General features: G+C 36.9%; 1 protein-coding gene across 2 annotated transcripts in view; it reads right to left on the bottom strand.

Annotated features, from left to right (window-relative positions):
• LOC121736848 overlaps window positions 1–12,298 on the bottom strand; it is a 628,730-nt gene that overhangs the window by 4,304 nt on the left and 612,128 nt on the right. For both annotated transcript variants that reach the window (XM_042128297.1, XM_042128298.1), the window contains 3 exons: window positions 3,319–3,458; window positions 1,922–2,022; window positions 11–115 (listed from right to left, as the gene is read on the bottom strand). In XM_042128297.1, the coding sequence (XP_041984231.1) occupies window positions 11–115; window positions 1,922–2,022; window positions 3,319–3,458 (346 nt within the window). The remainder of the gene's footprint in view (window positions 1–10; window positions 116–1,921; window positions 2,023–3,318; window positions 3,459–12,298) is intronic.

The raw sequence follows: 12,298 nt of genomic DNA, 5'->3' as shown, positions 1-12,298 counted from the left end.
TAAAACCAACCTTATGACTGGGTGTGTTGAGTGCTTTCTTCTTCGCCGGCTCGAATGCGGCGGGCGGCTGAGGCGGGGCGGGCGGGGGAGCGGGCACTTGAGGAGATGACGTCTCCTGGAATCGCAAAATAAAATAAATTAGTTTGTAAATAAAAACCCTCATATGCTAAGTACTCACATACGGTTTTGCTCGATAGTTTTACTCCGAATCGAAGTAAATGACATATTTGACATATTAATTAATTCCATCGAGCCGGCTCGAAGCGAGCCTTCGAGCTGTCAGTTTTGCGGTCCACACGGTGGTTATTGCTCGAATTGGAGTAAAACTATCTAGCAAAACCGTATGTGAGTACTTAGCAATATATTAAGGAATCCCTAAAACAGCTTGAACACTGATTGTTGAGACATTAAGCAGCTGCCTTCATGCCTGAATCAGAATCGAATCGGTCCGATCTCAAAGCTTTTGCAACATCCGACATAATATACTGTACATATGCAAGATGTTAGTGTAAACACCGTTATCCTTGAAACCATCAAATGATCCCATCAAAATGAACAACTTTTTCTATGAGAACAATGCTGGGAACTCAAAAAAATCCGTCTTCATACCCATACAAATTGCCGATCCGGGCAACCGTATGGGTATGAAGACGGTTCTCATAGAAAAAGTCCTTTATTTTGACGGGCTCATTTTATGGTTTCAAGGGTAACGGTGTTTACACTAACACACTGTATAGGTACTGGCGCAAAATAGTACTGCGGCTCAATTTGGAACTAATTAGATCAGTTCAACGGCTTTTCCCACTTCTGACAGCTTTACTAGCGCACGATCGTGCTGCGGCTCAAATTGGAACTAATTCGATCTAAACGGCGTTTAACACTCCTGACAAGCTATACTAGCGCACGATCGTGCTGCGGCTCAATTTAGACTTAATCAGACTCGTAAATCAAAATTGTATCAGTTTCGTAGGGCTCTCTCTAAAGTTACCTTCAAAAGACAAAATTGTAGAATTGGGATCGACAATAAATTTATCCAACATTTACTCCATATCTAAGGGTTAAAATATAGGCACAACATTTTAAAAAATAACGAATAAAGAACAGAGAATTTTAAATAAAACCGACGAAGCAAATTGTCAATATCGAACGCTACCATTAAAAAGTGCAAAAGTCATATCATACACAATTCCCAGGTGTAGGGAAAATATACGGACGCGGGGAGGCGTATATTTTGCCCGTTTTATATACATTTTAATATTAAACGAGGATATTTGGGAATGTGGGTCAGCTAAAGACGCGTGCACACTCGGCTGAAACGACAAATGTATGAAAAGTTTCTTAGACTTTCCAGACGCGAAGTTCGTATTTCGTAATTGAAAGAAAATTATATCTTCTTTAAATAAAGTACTTTCAATTTACTAAAGTACTTTCAATTTACTAAAGTACTTTTAAACGAAAGCTACTTTAGAATTCAGTAATGAATGTTTTGGAGTGATTGTTCTTCACTCCCAGCAGGAGTTTTTGACTTCCGCTTATTTTCTGGCACTGCAAGATATTATAATACATTTTTTTCTCTAGTTCTTATTCCTAATTTGTATCTGAGGTTTAGAGTGCATTCACTTGCCCTGTCATTATTCGGAAACTCCATTGCGCTCTTCACGCTAGGCGTAGGCATTAACCACCGCACGGTAACTCGATATTGACCAATGATCGCACGGCAAAGTTTCCGAATCCGAGTCGAAAGGAAATCGTGAATCGTCCTGCTGGTGTCCTCAAGTGCATACTACCAACAATGGAATGACAGCCCACGTCGGGGTAGTTTGCCCCGTCATATCAACGCAACTTGACTCGGATTCGGAAACTTAATCGCGCGACATAAAGTTTCTGAATCCGAATGTATCGGGAATCTGCTGTCACGTACCTGTCCAGGCGGTCTGATGGGGATCCTCTCGTGTCCAGGGCCCAGGGACGGCGGCGGGATCGGCCGCCGGTTGAGGTAGTTGTTGCCGTCCGTGTTCGTGCCTGAAATAGACAACACAATATTATACAGGATGTACAAAGCTAAGTGATAATACTTTTGGAGTGTGTATGAGTCCTCTATATAGAGTTCGCTGTGTAAGTACGAGCGCTGAAAGAGTAGGTATGTACCTTTTTTTTAGTTTTGTATGCAAGGTATATTTATTTTTCATGACCCTTTAGTATTAAAGTGTTTTTATATATTGAGACCGAAGTTATCTAATCGTAATTAAGATGTATCGTGTGATGCTGGAAATAAAAATAAGTATTCTTATTCTTAATCCAAAATTCGGGTTTTATAAAACTCTTCATCGAATCATTAAAAACACAGCAGTTGGTACAACAAGTAATATTTCTTTTGTTTTATTTTGGACTTTGGTCCAAGTATGGCATGATGATAATATTACGACATATTGACGAATAAACATTATTATAATTTCTCTATACCCTTTCGGATGATAGATAGGCTACCTAATGAAATGCCTGTGGCAAATGTCCTAGTGTGAAAGCACCCTTAGAGTTCCAAATTATTTATTTACAAATTACTCAGATGTTGGCTGTAACCTAGTTAATCATGCCCTTAGGTTGAAACTTGAAAATATTTCTTTGTAAAAGCCATATTTGGTTAAACCAATCTTACATGCTCAGTCTTTATTGTAATTTTCCAGAAAATGGAAATGGGAAAGTTGGGGGAAGGTATCTAGTTCATAAACATCGGCCAAATGCGAGTCGGACTCGCGCCCGAAGGGTTCCGTACCGTTATAGAACTTACAGAGCAAAAATAGGCCAAAAATTGTGTTTTTTGTATTATGTATGTATTTTGTATTTGTTTTGTTTCCATACATTTTTATTTTATTAAATATTATTGTTAATTATTAAAGCAGACATATATTTAAGGCCTTAGTGAACATTTCAATTGCCTACCTGTTGCCATTATTGATATCGATCAAAAAGGGCCAAAAAAAGCACGTTTGTTGTATGGGGGGGGGGGGGCCTGTCTTAAATTTTTTTTAGTATATCTTGTTATATAACAGCAACAGATATATACACAATCTGTGAAAATTTAAGAATTCTAGCGGTATAGCGGTTCTTGAGATAGGTACAGCCTGGCGACACACAAGCAGACAGACGGAAAGACAACGAAGTCTTAGTAATAGTCTTTGGTAACTTTGGGTACGGATAATCTTTAATAAAAATGACATTACGATGCGATGCGAATTTGCAGGGTTGTGTGGGAGCCCATAGTACTATTTCCGCCTGTCTGCAGATCTGTCAGCGCGGCGGTATGCTCTTAGACTATACCTCTAAGTGTAGGCTTGTCAGCGAACGGGTTCCTGTACTCTGGCGGCAGAGGCGGCGTGAAGAAGGCGCGGCCGGGGGGCGCGTACGACGGCACCGCCCCCACGCCAGCAAGCAGCGCCGCGCCGTGGTGAGCTGGTGGCCTAAAACAAAAAAAATGGCGGTTAAGAAAAAGTCCATTTCCGGTCTCTTTAAGTATCTCCATATTAATTTTCGTCGCAATCGATTCATTCGTTTAAGCGTAAACAGGTAACGTAACATACATACAGACTTTCCCTTTTATAATAAGTAATTTATAAACATTACTTATTTTCTAGAGATTACGAGAGACGTAAGAGTTGAAAGATGTTTAGTAGATACCTATTATAACTACATGATTAACTTTAACCCAACTGTTGTTGGGTTAAAATGAAAACATCATGTCAACTTCAACGTTGCTATTTCAACTTGTGCTTACTTCTATACGGCCTTACTTTTGTCTAGATACAAACAATAAACCTAAATAAACGATACAGACATATAAACTATAATAATCGTGATGTATGTCTGCCAATAACTAGAAATATACCCGGGCAATAAAAGCGGTATCTCTCAGTAAAATCTCCGCAAAGGTCGAATACATTTCAATACCGACATACCATCAAATTCAGATATATTCTACCCCTATTCCAATGAAGTGAACCCTATGTCATCGACATAAAGGCCATGCCAGAAGTTATATAATTCTGAAAGGCTAAGTCAGGGCCGGATCAAGCAGAAGCTAGTGCTACGGGCTCCGCCCTCCAAAGTCTATTTTTAACCGACTTCCAAAAACGAGGAGGTTATACGTTCGGCTGTGGGTATGTTTTTTTTTATGTATGTTTAACGATTACTCCGCCGTTTGTGAACCGATTTTCAAAATTTTTGTTTTGTTATATTCTGTTATATTAGTGTTCTAACTTATCAATTCGAGGGTACGTCAAAATATTTTTCAAACTTGGAAAAAAAACAACTCTTTTACTGTGTTAGAACTTGGCCACTTATTTGGGTATCGACAGTAAACTAGCACGCTTGACAATCATAGAAAGCGTTTTTTTACACAAGGAACATTATGAAAACAACAAAAAACTAAGTGTTATCTGTCAAAACTCAAATTGTGCCATAATCGACCACTAATTTACATTATTTTACTTCTATTGTGGTCGTACAAAGCCTGCAGGAGGCCCCAGCATCGGCTACGGGCCCCGCGCTATCTGAATCCGCCACTGTTCTTCACGTATTGAAATTTTTATGAAATCCCTTCACTTTATAGGCAGTTAAGAGTGATATGAAACTAAAACGTTCGCTCTTCATCTGCCACGTTTTATTGCCTGGTATATGGAATATTAAAATAACCGAGTAAGTCCAGATTCTAGAATATTATAATATTTCTATGCATTCCTGGCGTTCATTTGACTTTGACCTGTGAAAGTAAATATATGGAATTAGATGACGCCCCCAACTCTGTTGCGCCAAAATTCGTTTATCGCGGGGGAACCGTACATTTTTCCGGGATAAAAACTATCCTATGTCCTTTCCCGGGACCCAAAGATTTTTCTGAAAGTTATGAAGATACCAATTACCAAATTGCAAAAAAATCGGTTGAGCGGTTTAGGCGTGAAGACTGAAGAGGTAACAAACAGACAGACAGACAGACACACTTTCGCATTATTTATTAGTACGGAAGTACGGATTTCGATACGACAAAATTCTTCTACGTAAATAACCGAAAAACTCGTGAACGACTGAACCGATTTGGCTAATTTTTGTCCTGAAATGATCGTGAAAGTCCAGCCTACCTAGCATACGCCAACGAGATATCTCACTCTACATGTTTGCTCGATGTTTGATGGTTTGTCTCTTCATCTCTATTCACCCTAGCATGACAAACATTTTTTCTCGCGTAGATCTATCATCGAAATAACACATTTTTATAGACGAGTAACTACTCGTCTCATAATGTCAAAATTTAATTATCTCGAGAGTGAGATATCTCGTTGGCGTATGCTAGGTAGGCAGGGAAGGTTTATTATACCTACTTAAAATATGATGAAGAAAGTAATACAAAGTTCACCGGGTCATCTAGCAAATGTGCAAAAACATGTACAGACGTTGTTGTACTTTTACAACAATTGTTATTAGACAACTAGCTGTCCCGGCAAACGTTGTTTTGCCATAAAATGATTTTCCCTGTTTTCTCGCTTTTCTCTTGAAGTTTTTCAATTTTTTTTTTCTATAGACCTCACGGAGAGACCTTTCCAACGAATGCAAATCGGTTCGTGCGTTCTGGAGCTATAGCGTCAGGAAGGAAAACCCGACTTATTTCTATATATTAGAGATAAAAACAACTTGTAATCCTATTATTATTCTCCCCGGTATTCCGTCAGACTACAAAATGATTGTAATCATAAAATATCAGAATTGCTACTAAAATAAACTGAAATGTAAATGTTTCGCAACAGCTTCGCATTCAACAAAGTTATTACAATAAATTTACATGAAAGTATTCAAATTGTAAACATTTGTAAATTACGACTTACGAAAGTGAGCTGTAAACCGTTTCTTCGAACTCGTAAACTGAGTTTGTTTAGTGTTACTCCTAAAGCGTAAATACTTTTTAGCTGTTTCGTTAGACAAAAGTACTTATAACTTAAGAACTAGAATCTCGAAAAAGAACCAGAATTAGGTAAGTTTTTCTCTATTTAGATAATAGAAAAGTTTATTTTCTTTATTAAGGATGGGTAGCACCAACTTACTTTAACTATATAATTTTGACCATAACAAAATGTTAAAGGAACTGTCAAATTCCTAGTAAAAGTCCATATTGGACGCCATATTTGACCCAGGGTGGGTTGCACCAGAGAGAGAACACGCGTAAAACTTTTTGATCCGGTCAAAAACATTTGATATTTCTTCCATAAAAATCTTATAGAATATAGCCACTTCTTTATTTCCGTCACATTATAATAATATTATACAGTACACCATCAAGCTACACAAGGTTTTCATATTTTTATGAGATTTCAAAATTGTGTACCTAGGTACAGTGCGTGGGTCCGATTCAGTCTGTGTTGCACACATATTATAGCAAGTGGCAAAAAATAGTAGACGCCGCGCTGTACCTACACATTTTGAAATCGCATAAAAATATGAAAACCTTTTTACACATTGCACATTTTTAACTCATTAATATTCGAGTTAAAAATGTGCAAGGTGATACTGATAACTGATAATAATATTTAAAGTGTATAAGCGTTCTCTGTGGAAATACAAAGAGAAAAAAACACCTTTTCATTGTAATTACTTAGGATTACGTTTGGAAAAATTTGTACTGCGTCTACTTTACTACTTTCTTGACAAACTGTTAGCGTGTTTTTAGATAACTTCAGATAGCAATGCAGTATTAAGCGCGTAAAACTTGTGTGTAGATCAAGTTCGATTTAAAGGATACACCTGATACGAGTTACTCGACTGATTAATATTTATACTGTGCTTCCGCCATTAACATAAGGCCGCTGGAAATTGACAATTCCTCAGTCAATGAAATATTTACCATAATTAACCCATACACGACTGGAATATTAACTATATCCAGTACAGCAGAGGAAATTTAAAGATGATCGACCTCACTTCATTCGTATTTTTAACCGACTTATGAAAAGGCGGAGGTTCCAAATTGTGTACTTTTTATTTTGACGTCATAACTTCAATCGATATTTTAATTTTATTCATGTTTCATGGAGATATTTTGATTTCTATACTTAAATTTTTGCAGTGACTTTAATTGACCAATGAGGAATGCTGTGCATAGTGCATAAGTACAAAGTGTGTTCCAAAACTTTTGCAGTGTACTTGGCAATGCAATTTAACGAGGTCCGATTGGCTATCGAGACGAGATGGCACTGGTAAATATACTGTTTAGAGTTCAGAAACGCACCTTAAGGGTCTAGGTTTGTCATTAATGACAAACCTAGACCCTAGTCCTATAATTAAAGCGGCCTACCATATATTATCCCCATATTCCCATCAAACTTAACTGTGCAGTAACAAACTAACAATACGAAGTCGCCTAAAACTGTGTCAGTAACATTCTAATTTATTGGAATAAATTAAAGGACTTGGCAAAAAACTGGAAACTTCAATATACTGAATTCCTGGCGCGGATCAGTGACCCCCCAGCGCCAGTGTATCTTGACTTATCTGTGGGCGCGACGTGGCCGCAGTCAGGGGTCTTGTAACTTGGTGAACGGACGCGAAAATTTGGCAGCGCGCCAAAAACTTTGCCATTCTAGATGTACGCAAACCGCATTTAAATGTAAACACAAAAACTGGAGCCACGCATTCCGCAAATTGACAGAAGGACATGCTTTTATTTCTTGCGAAGTTTTTATTAATTTTTAAAAACATTCTTGCAGACCTTCCCGCGCAATATTACTTAACCTTTAAATAGCAATGTACTACTCGGGCGAGTTAACTTGACACCTGGCTTAAATTTTACCCCTCCCTCGCTTCCCCGCGCAGCACCCCGCTCTCGTCGTACGCGTCCAGTAGCGTTAGCATATTATATCTGTTACCGTTACACGTGTGTTATTGAGTTTGCGTTTCGGAGTTATTTGTTAGTAGTTAATGGTTATTGTTTTTGGATTTTTGTTGAGTTTTGTTGTGTTATTTGTTAGTTGTTACATTTGAACGTTAAATTTGTTAAGTTTTTGTTATTCGTATTAACGTTTGAACATTGCCGTGCGTCTGTGGTATGAATTAGCTACTCACGGAATATATTAATATGAAGCTAGATACAAATTATCGGACGCATCTATAAACCTCGTATTCCTGCTGGGGAACCCTTGGGCGAGTCCAACTCGTACTTGGTTAATACTGTGGTTAGTGTAGCCCTATAAAAATAACTAGTTCCGGTAACGTAATTTTTTTTTTGAAATAACTTAAAATAAAAAAACTTTTTTTGCACTCAGTACTTAAGAGAAACGTCAATTGAACCAGGTGTCATGTTAATTCGCCCGAGTTGTAGTTTTTTTTAGAATAGTAGGGCGGTTGAGGTCTTTTTTTTTTTAATGAAATAAGGGGGCAAACAAGCAAATGGGTCACCTGATGGAAAGCAACTTCCGTCGCCCATGGACACTCGCAGCATCAGAAGAGCTGCATGTGCGTTGCCGGCCTTTTAAGAGGGAATAGGGTAATAGGGGAGGGTAGGGATGGGAAGGGAATAGGGGTGGGTAGGGAAGGGAATAGGGTAGGGGATTGGGCCTCCTGTAAACTCACTCACTCGGCGAAACACAGCGCAAGCGCTGTTTCACGCCGGTTTTCTGTGAGAACGTGGTATTTCTCCGGTCGAGCCGGCCCATTCGTGCTGAAGCATGGCTCTCTAACGTATAAGCAAAGTAGTTTTTTTAGAATAGTAGCGCGGTTAAGGTCTAAATATGTAACGTAACCTACTTGGCTCGGTCTGTGAGACCGTCGCTAGATAGTTTAAAAAATATTATTTTCTCTAAATTATGGTAAAATTATTATAATATTTATGTAAATAACAATAAGCAGACGTACGAGTGGCTTATTCCTACTGGATAGTATATTTTTATTACCAATTACTATTAGTAGATACCTATTTTATTACTACTGACTAAGCTACTTATTCTTAACATGACGTGTTCAGAGGCCATTAAAAGCTTTTCTTTTTTTCGTGTCGCCAGATAAGACGTTATCAGCAATCGTGTTCGCATCGGAACGCAGACAGACTTTTGTCCATTCAATTTTATTTTACCTAGGAGACTACAATAATAATCCCTATGTCGTTAGCACAACGGTCATTTCAGAGATACTGAACAGTCTTTAGTGGACTGTTGCCAAGCGGGTCATAGACAAATACTGAATGAGATCTAACATCAATCATTTCCATATTGTATTGTATGAGTAGGACATTAGTTAGGTATTCAGAGCTATATTGATAGCTAAGACCTAAACTAACTACCAAGCTATCAGCTATGACAAAATAACTTTCATAATATTATCACATAAACTGTACGATCAATTTATAATTTAAAAAAAATAATTTTGAATTTGTTAGTCTCGCCACAGAATACATTTTAGTACCTACAAGTAGTCTCGCCTAAACTCGAGAACTTAATTTGGCTAATTTTAATCTTGAAACATTCGTGGATGTCCAGGGCAGGTATAACACTAGGAGGGAAGTGACAATATGACGTTCACCGGGTTATCTAATATCTAGTGTACTTATAATAAATTTGAGAATTATTTTTTCTCAATACTATGGTGTCAAATCTGTGCTTATTTATTGCTACGTTTTTTCGACAACAGATGGCGCTACATATTTTGTTGTATAACGAATAAATTTAAATGAACAAAACAGCTCAAAGCTTAGTTACACAGCATTAAGTATGAAATAACAAAAACAATTATGAAATAGCTGGCGGTTTGAGTAATGAACGCTGTGGGCGTTATCTAAAAATACTTTTAAGCGAGACATAGAAATACTTTTAGGGAAGCCTTGGGCGTTTGAAAGGCCTTATAATTTTTAGAATAGAAACATCAGCAAACAATGAAATTTTATTGATTTTAGATTTGCAAAATAATTTGTATGATTTTTAATATTTACTTAAACTTTACAAACTGGAGAAAATATTAGGTCACACCTTCTTACTATAAAATTCCACTAAAAATTTATTTACTATATATAAAATTCTAGTGTCACAGGGGTTAGTTAAGTACTGTACTCCTCCGAAATGGCTTTACTGATTTTTACAGAATTTTATATGCATATTCAGTAGGTTCGAGAATCGGTTACTGGCTACTTTTTATTATATATTGATAAAGTGCATTTGTAGAATAAATATAATAGTAAATTATTACAACTCTAGACTGACGGCGACCATTGTAATTCGTGCGACGATAGCGATGGACGTTGCCATGGTGCCATACTTAGGGTGGGTTGCATCAGAGGCGTGGTTAAAGTTGAAGTTATGGTCAAAGTTATGGTTATAGTTAAGGCTAACTTCAACTTTAACCTTAACTTTGGCCACAGAATTTGACAGATGACAGCTGGTCCGACAAGGCTTGAAATGAACGTGGGCGGTGGCGCTGCTGGTAAAGGAGAACTGTCAAAAATTGCGTTTTTGTATGATGACAGCGTTAGTTCCTTTTTTCGCCACGTTCATTGAAAGCCTTGTCCAGCTTAAGGTTATGGTTAAATATGACGTCCATTTTTGACTTTAACCAAAGATTTGACATTTCGCATTGTAGTTAAAGTTATAGTTAAAGTTACAGTTAAAATAAGTTGGTGCAACCCACCCTTATTAATTAGTCACTTCAATAAAATATATGGGCGAAATACTTTATATGGCAAAGCAACGTTTGCCGAGGCAGCTAGTTTACTATAAAAAGTACTTATTTGGTAATCTGTGATAAATTCTCTGCTAAGTATTTAACTACTTACAACTCATACTTACACATTTAAAACGTTAACTTTTTTGTAATGTATTTCGAAATCTACTCTGAAAAATACCATCGTTACTTCCAAATAACGGGAATAACTCAGAATGATATTTTACCTTAACAACAAACGCTTTTGTTCATTCAATAATATTAACCATTTGCGTCCCAAGGGACCAGCTCCATTTTGAGTAGCGATTAAAATACGGACCAAAAATGTCAACGGTGCTATTAAAATAACATTTATTTTTTTATCGTAATGGCTGAGTGGTCTAATGGGCGGTGTAAGACGGTCTCTGAGACCCCGCGAGAGTGAATGAAGGATTTTTGGGTTTTCCGGTCGCATTTTATTGTTAAGGAATGTTCAAGTATTTTATTTTTTCAGACATTTTTATATGTAGCCTAAAGTAAGCATTAAAAAAATATTATGATAATAGAATGTGAGCTATAAAATTATAACAAGCATAACTTGCTTTTTAGTTCGTTTCTGTTAAAATGTTATAAAATTTTGTCAACTTAAACGGGCATTATTAGCAAATTCGCATACACTCACTAATGACAAGATACAGGTCAGTTAGAAAATTCGCTTGACGAGGGCAAAAAATTGCATTTTGTAACTATAACGTCTTTGTGGATTTTATCATTAAACGAGGCGGTTCGAGTCCACGCGGTCATAACAAGTTTAGTTCCGCTACTGTACACAAGATGGCGCTAGCGGTAGCGGCGCCACCAGCTTTCATTCACTCCGAATGAATGGATTATTACAACACATTAACGTTTCGAATTTATATCGTGGTGAATAACCGAATGTGTTTTCTAGTTATTAAGTTAACAGAGAGAGAATACTGTTTCTGTACAAAATGAATATTATTATAATATTGTTTTCTTGGATATTATCTAAATTTATGTATTCTATTTTTGAGTTAGTATCTGAATTAATTCAGAGAATTATGCAAATCACCAGATGTTGCTCGCAACTTACTTGCGCTAAATGTTCCCGCACGCTAGGCGTTAGCGTGCGGGAACTGTACATTTTTGGGGATACAGGGTCAAAGTTATGGTTATAGTTAAGGCTAACTTAACTTTAACCTTAACTTTGACCACAGAAATTGACAGATGTCTGTTGGGTTTATTTTTTTATTAAATCTACAGTAATTAATCAATCCCATGAGAGTATAAAAATTTTAATTATCCATAAAAATCGACATTTGTACATTATTTAACAACACTTTAAGTCATAGTTCAAGAATTTCGAATATAAGTATGAGCGGTTATGGTTATCGTTAAATACGGCGCCCTTAACCAAATATTTGACATTTTGCACTGTAGTTATAGTTAAAGTTATAGTTAAAGTTACAGTTATAGTTAAAATAAGTTGGTGCAACCCACCCTTAGTGGTCTAAGCCTGAGGAAGTTACTTATAGTTAGTTTCTGACAGTCTCTACACTAACTAACTGATTACAGAATTACGAGAATTGTACATCAATTATTAAATAAAAGGTAA

This window comes from Aricia agestis, chromosome 19 (genome assembly GCF_905147365.1).
Source record: "Aricia agestis chromosome 19, ilAriAges1.1, whole genome shotgun sequence".
Lineage (NCBI taxonomy): Eukaryota > Metazoa > Arthropoda > Insecta > Lepidoptera > Lycaenidae > Aricia > Aricia agestis.
The sequence above is the reverse complement of the archived record's forward strand: the minus strand, read 5'-3'. Positions and strand labels throughout refer to the sequence as shown.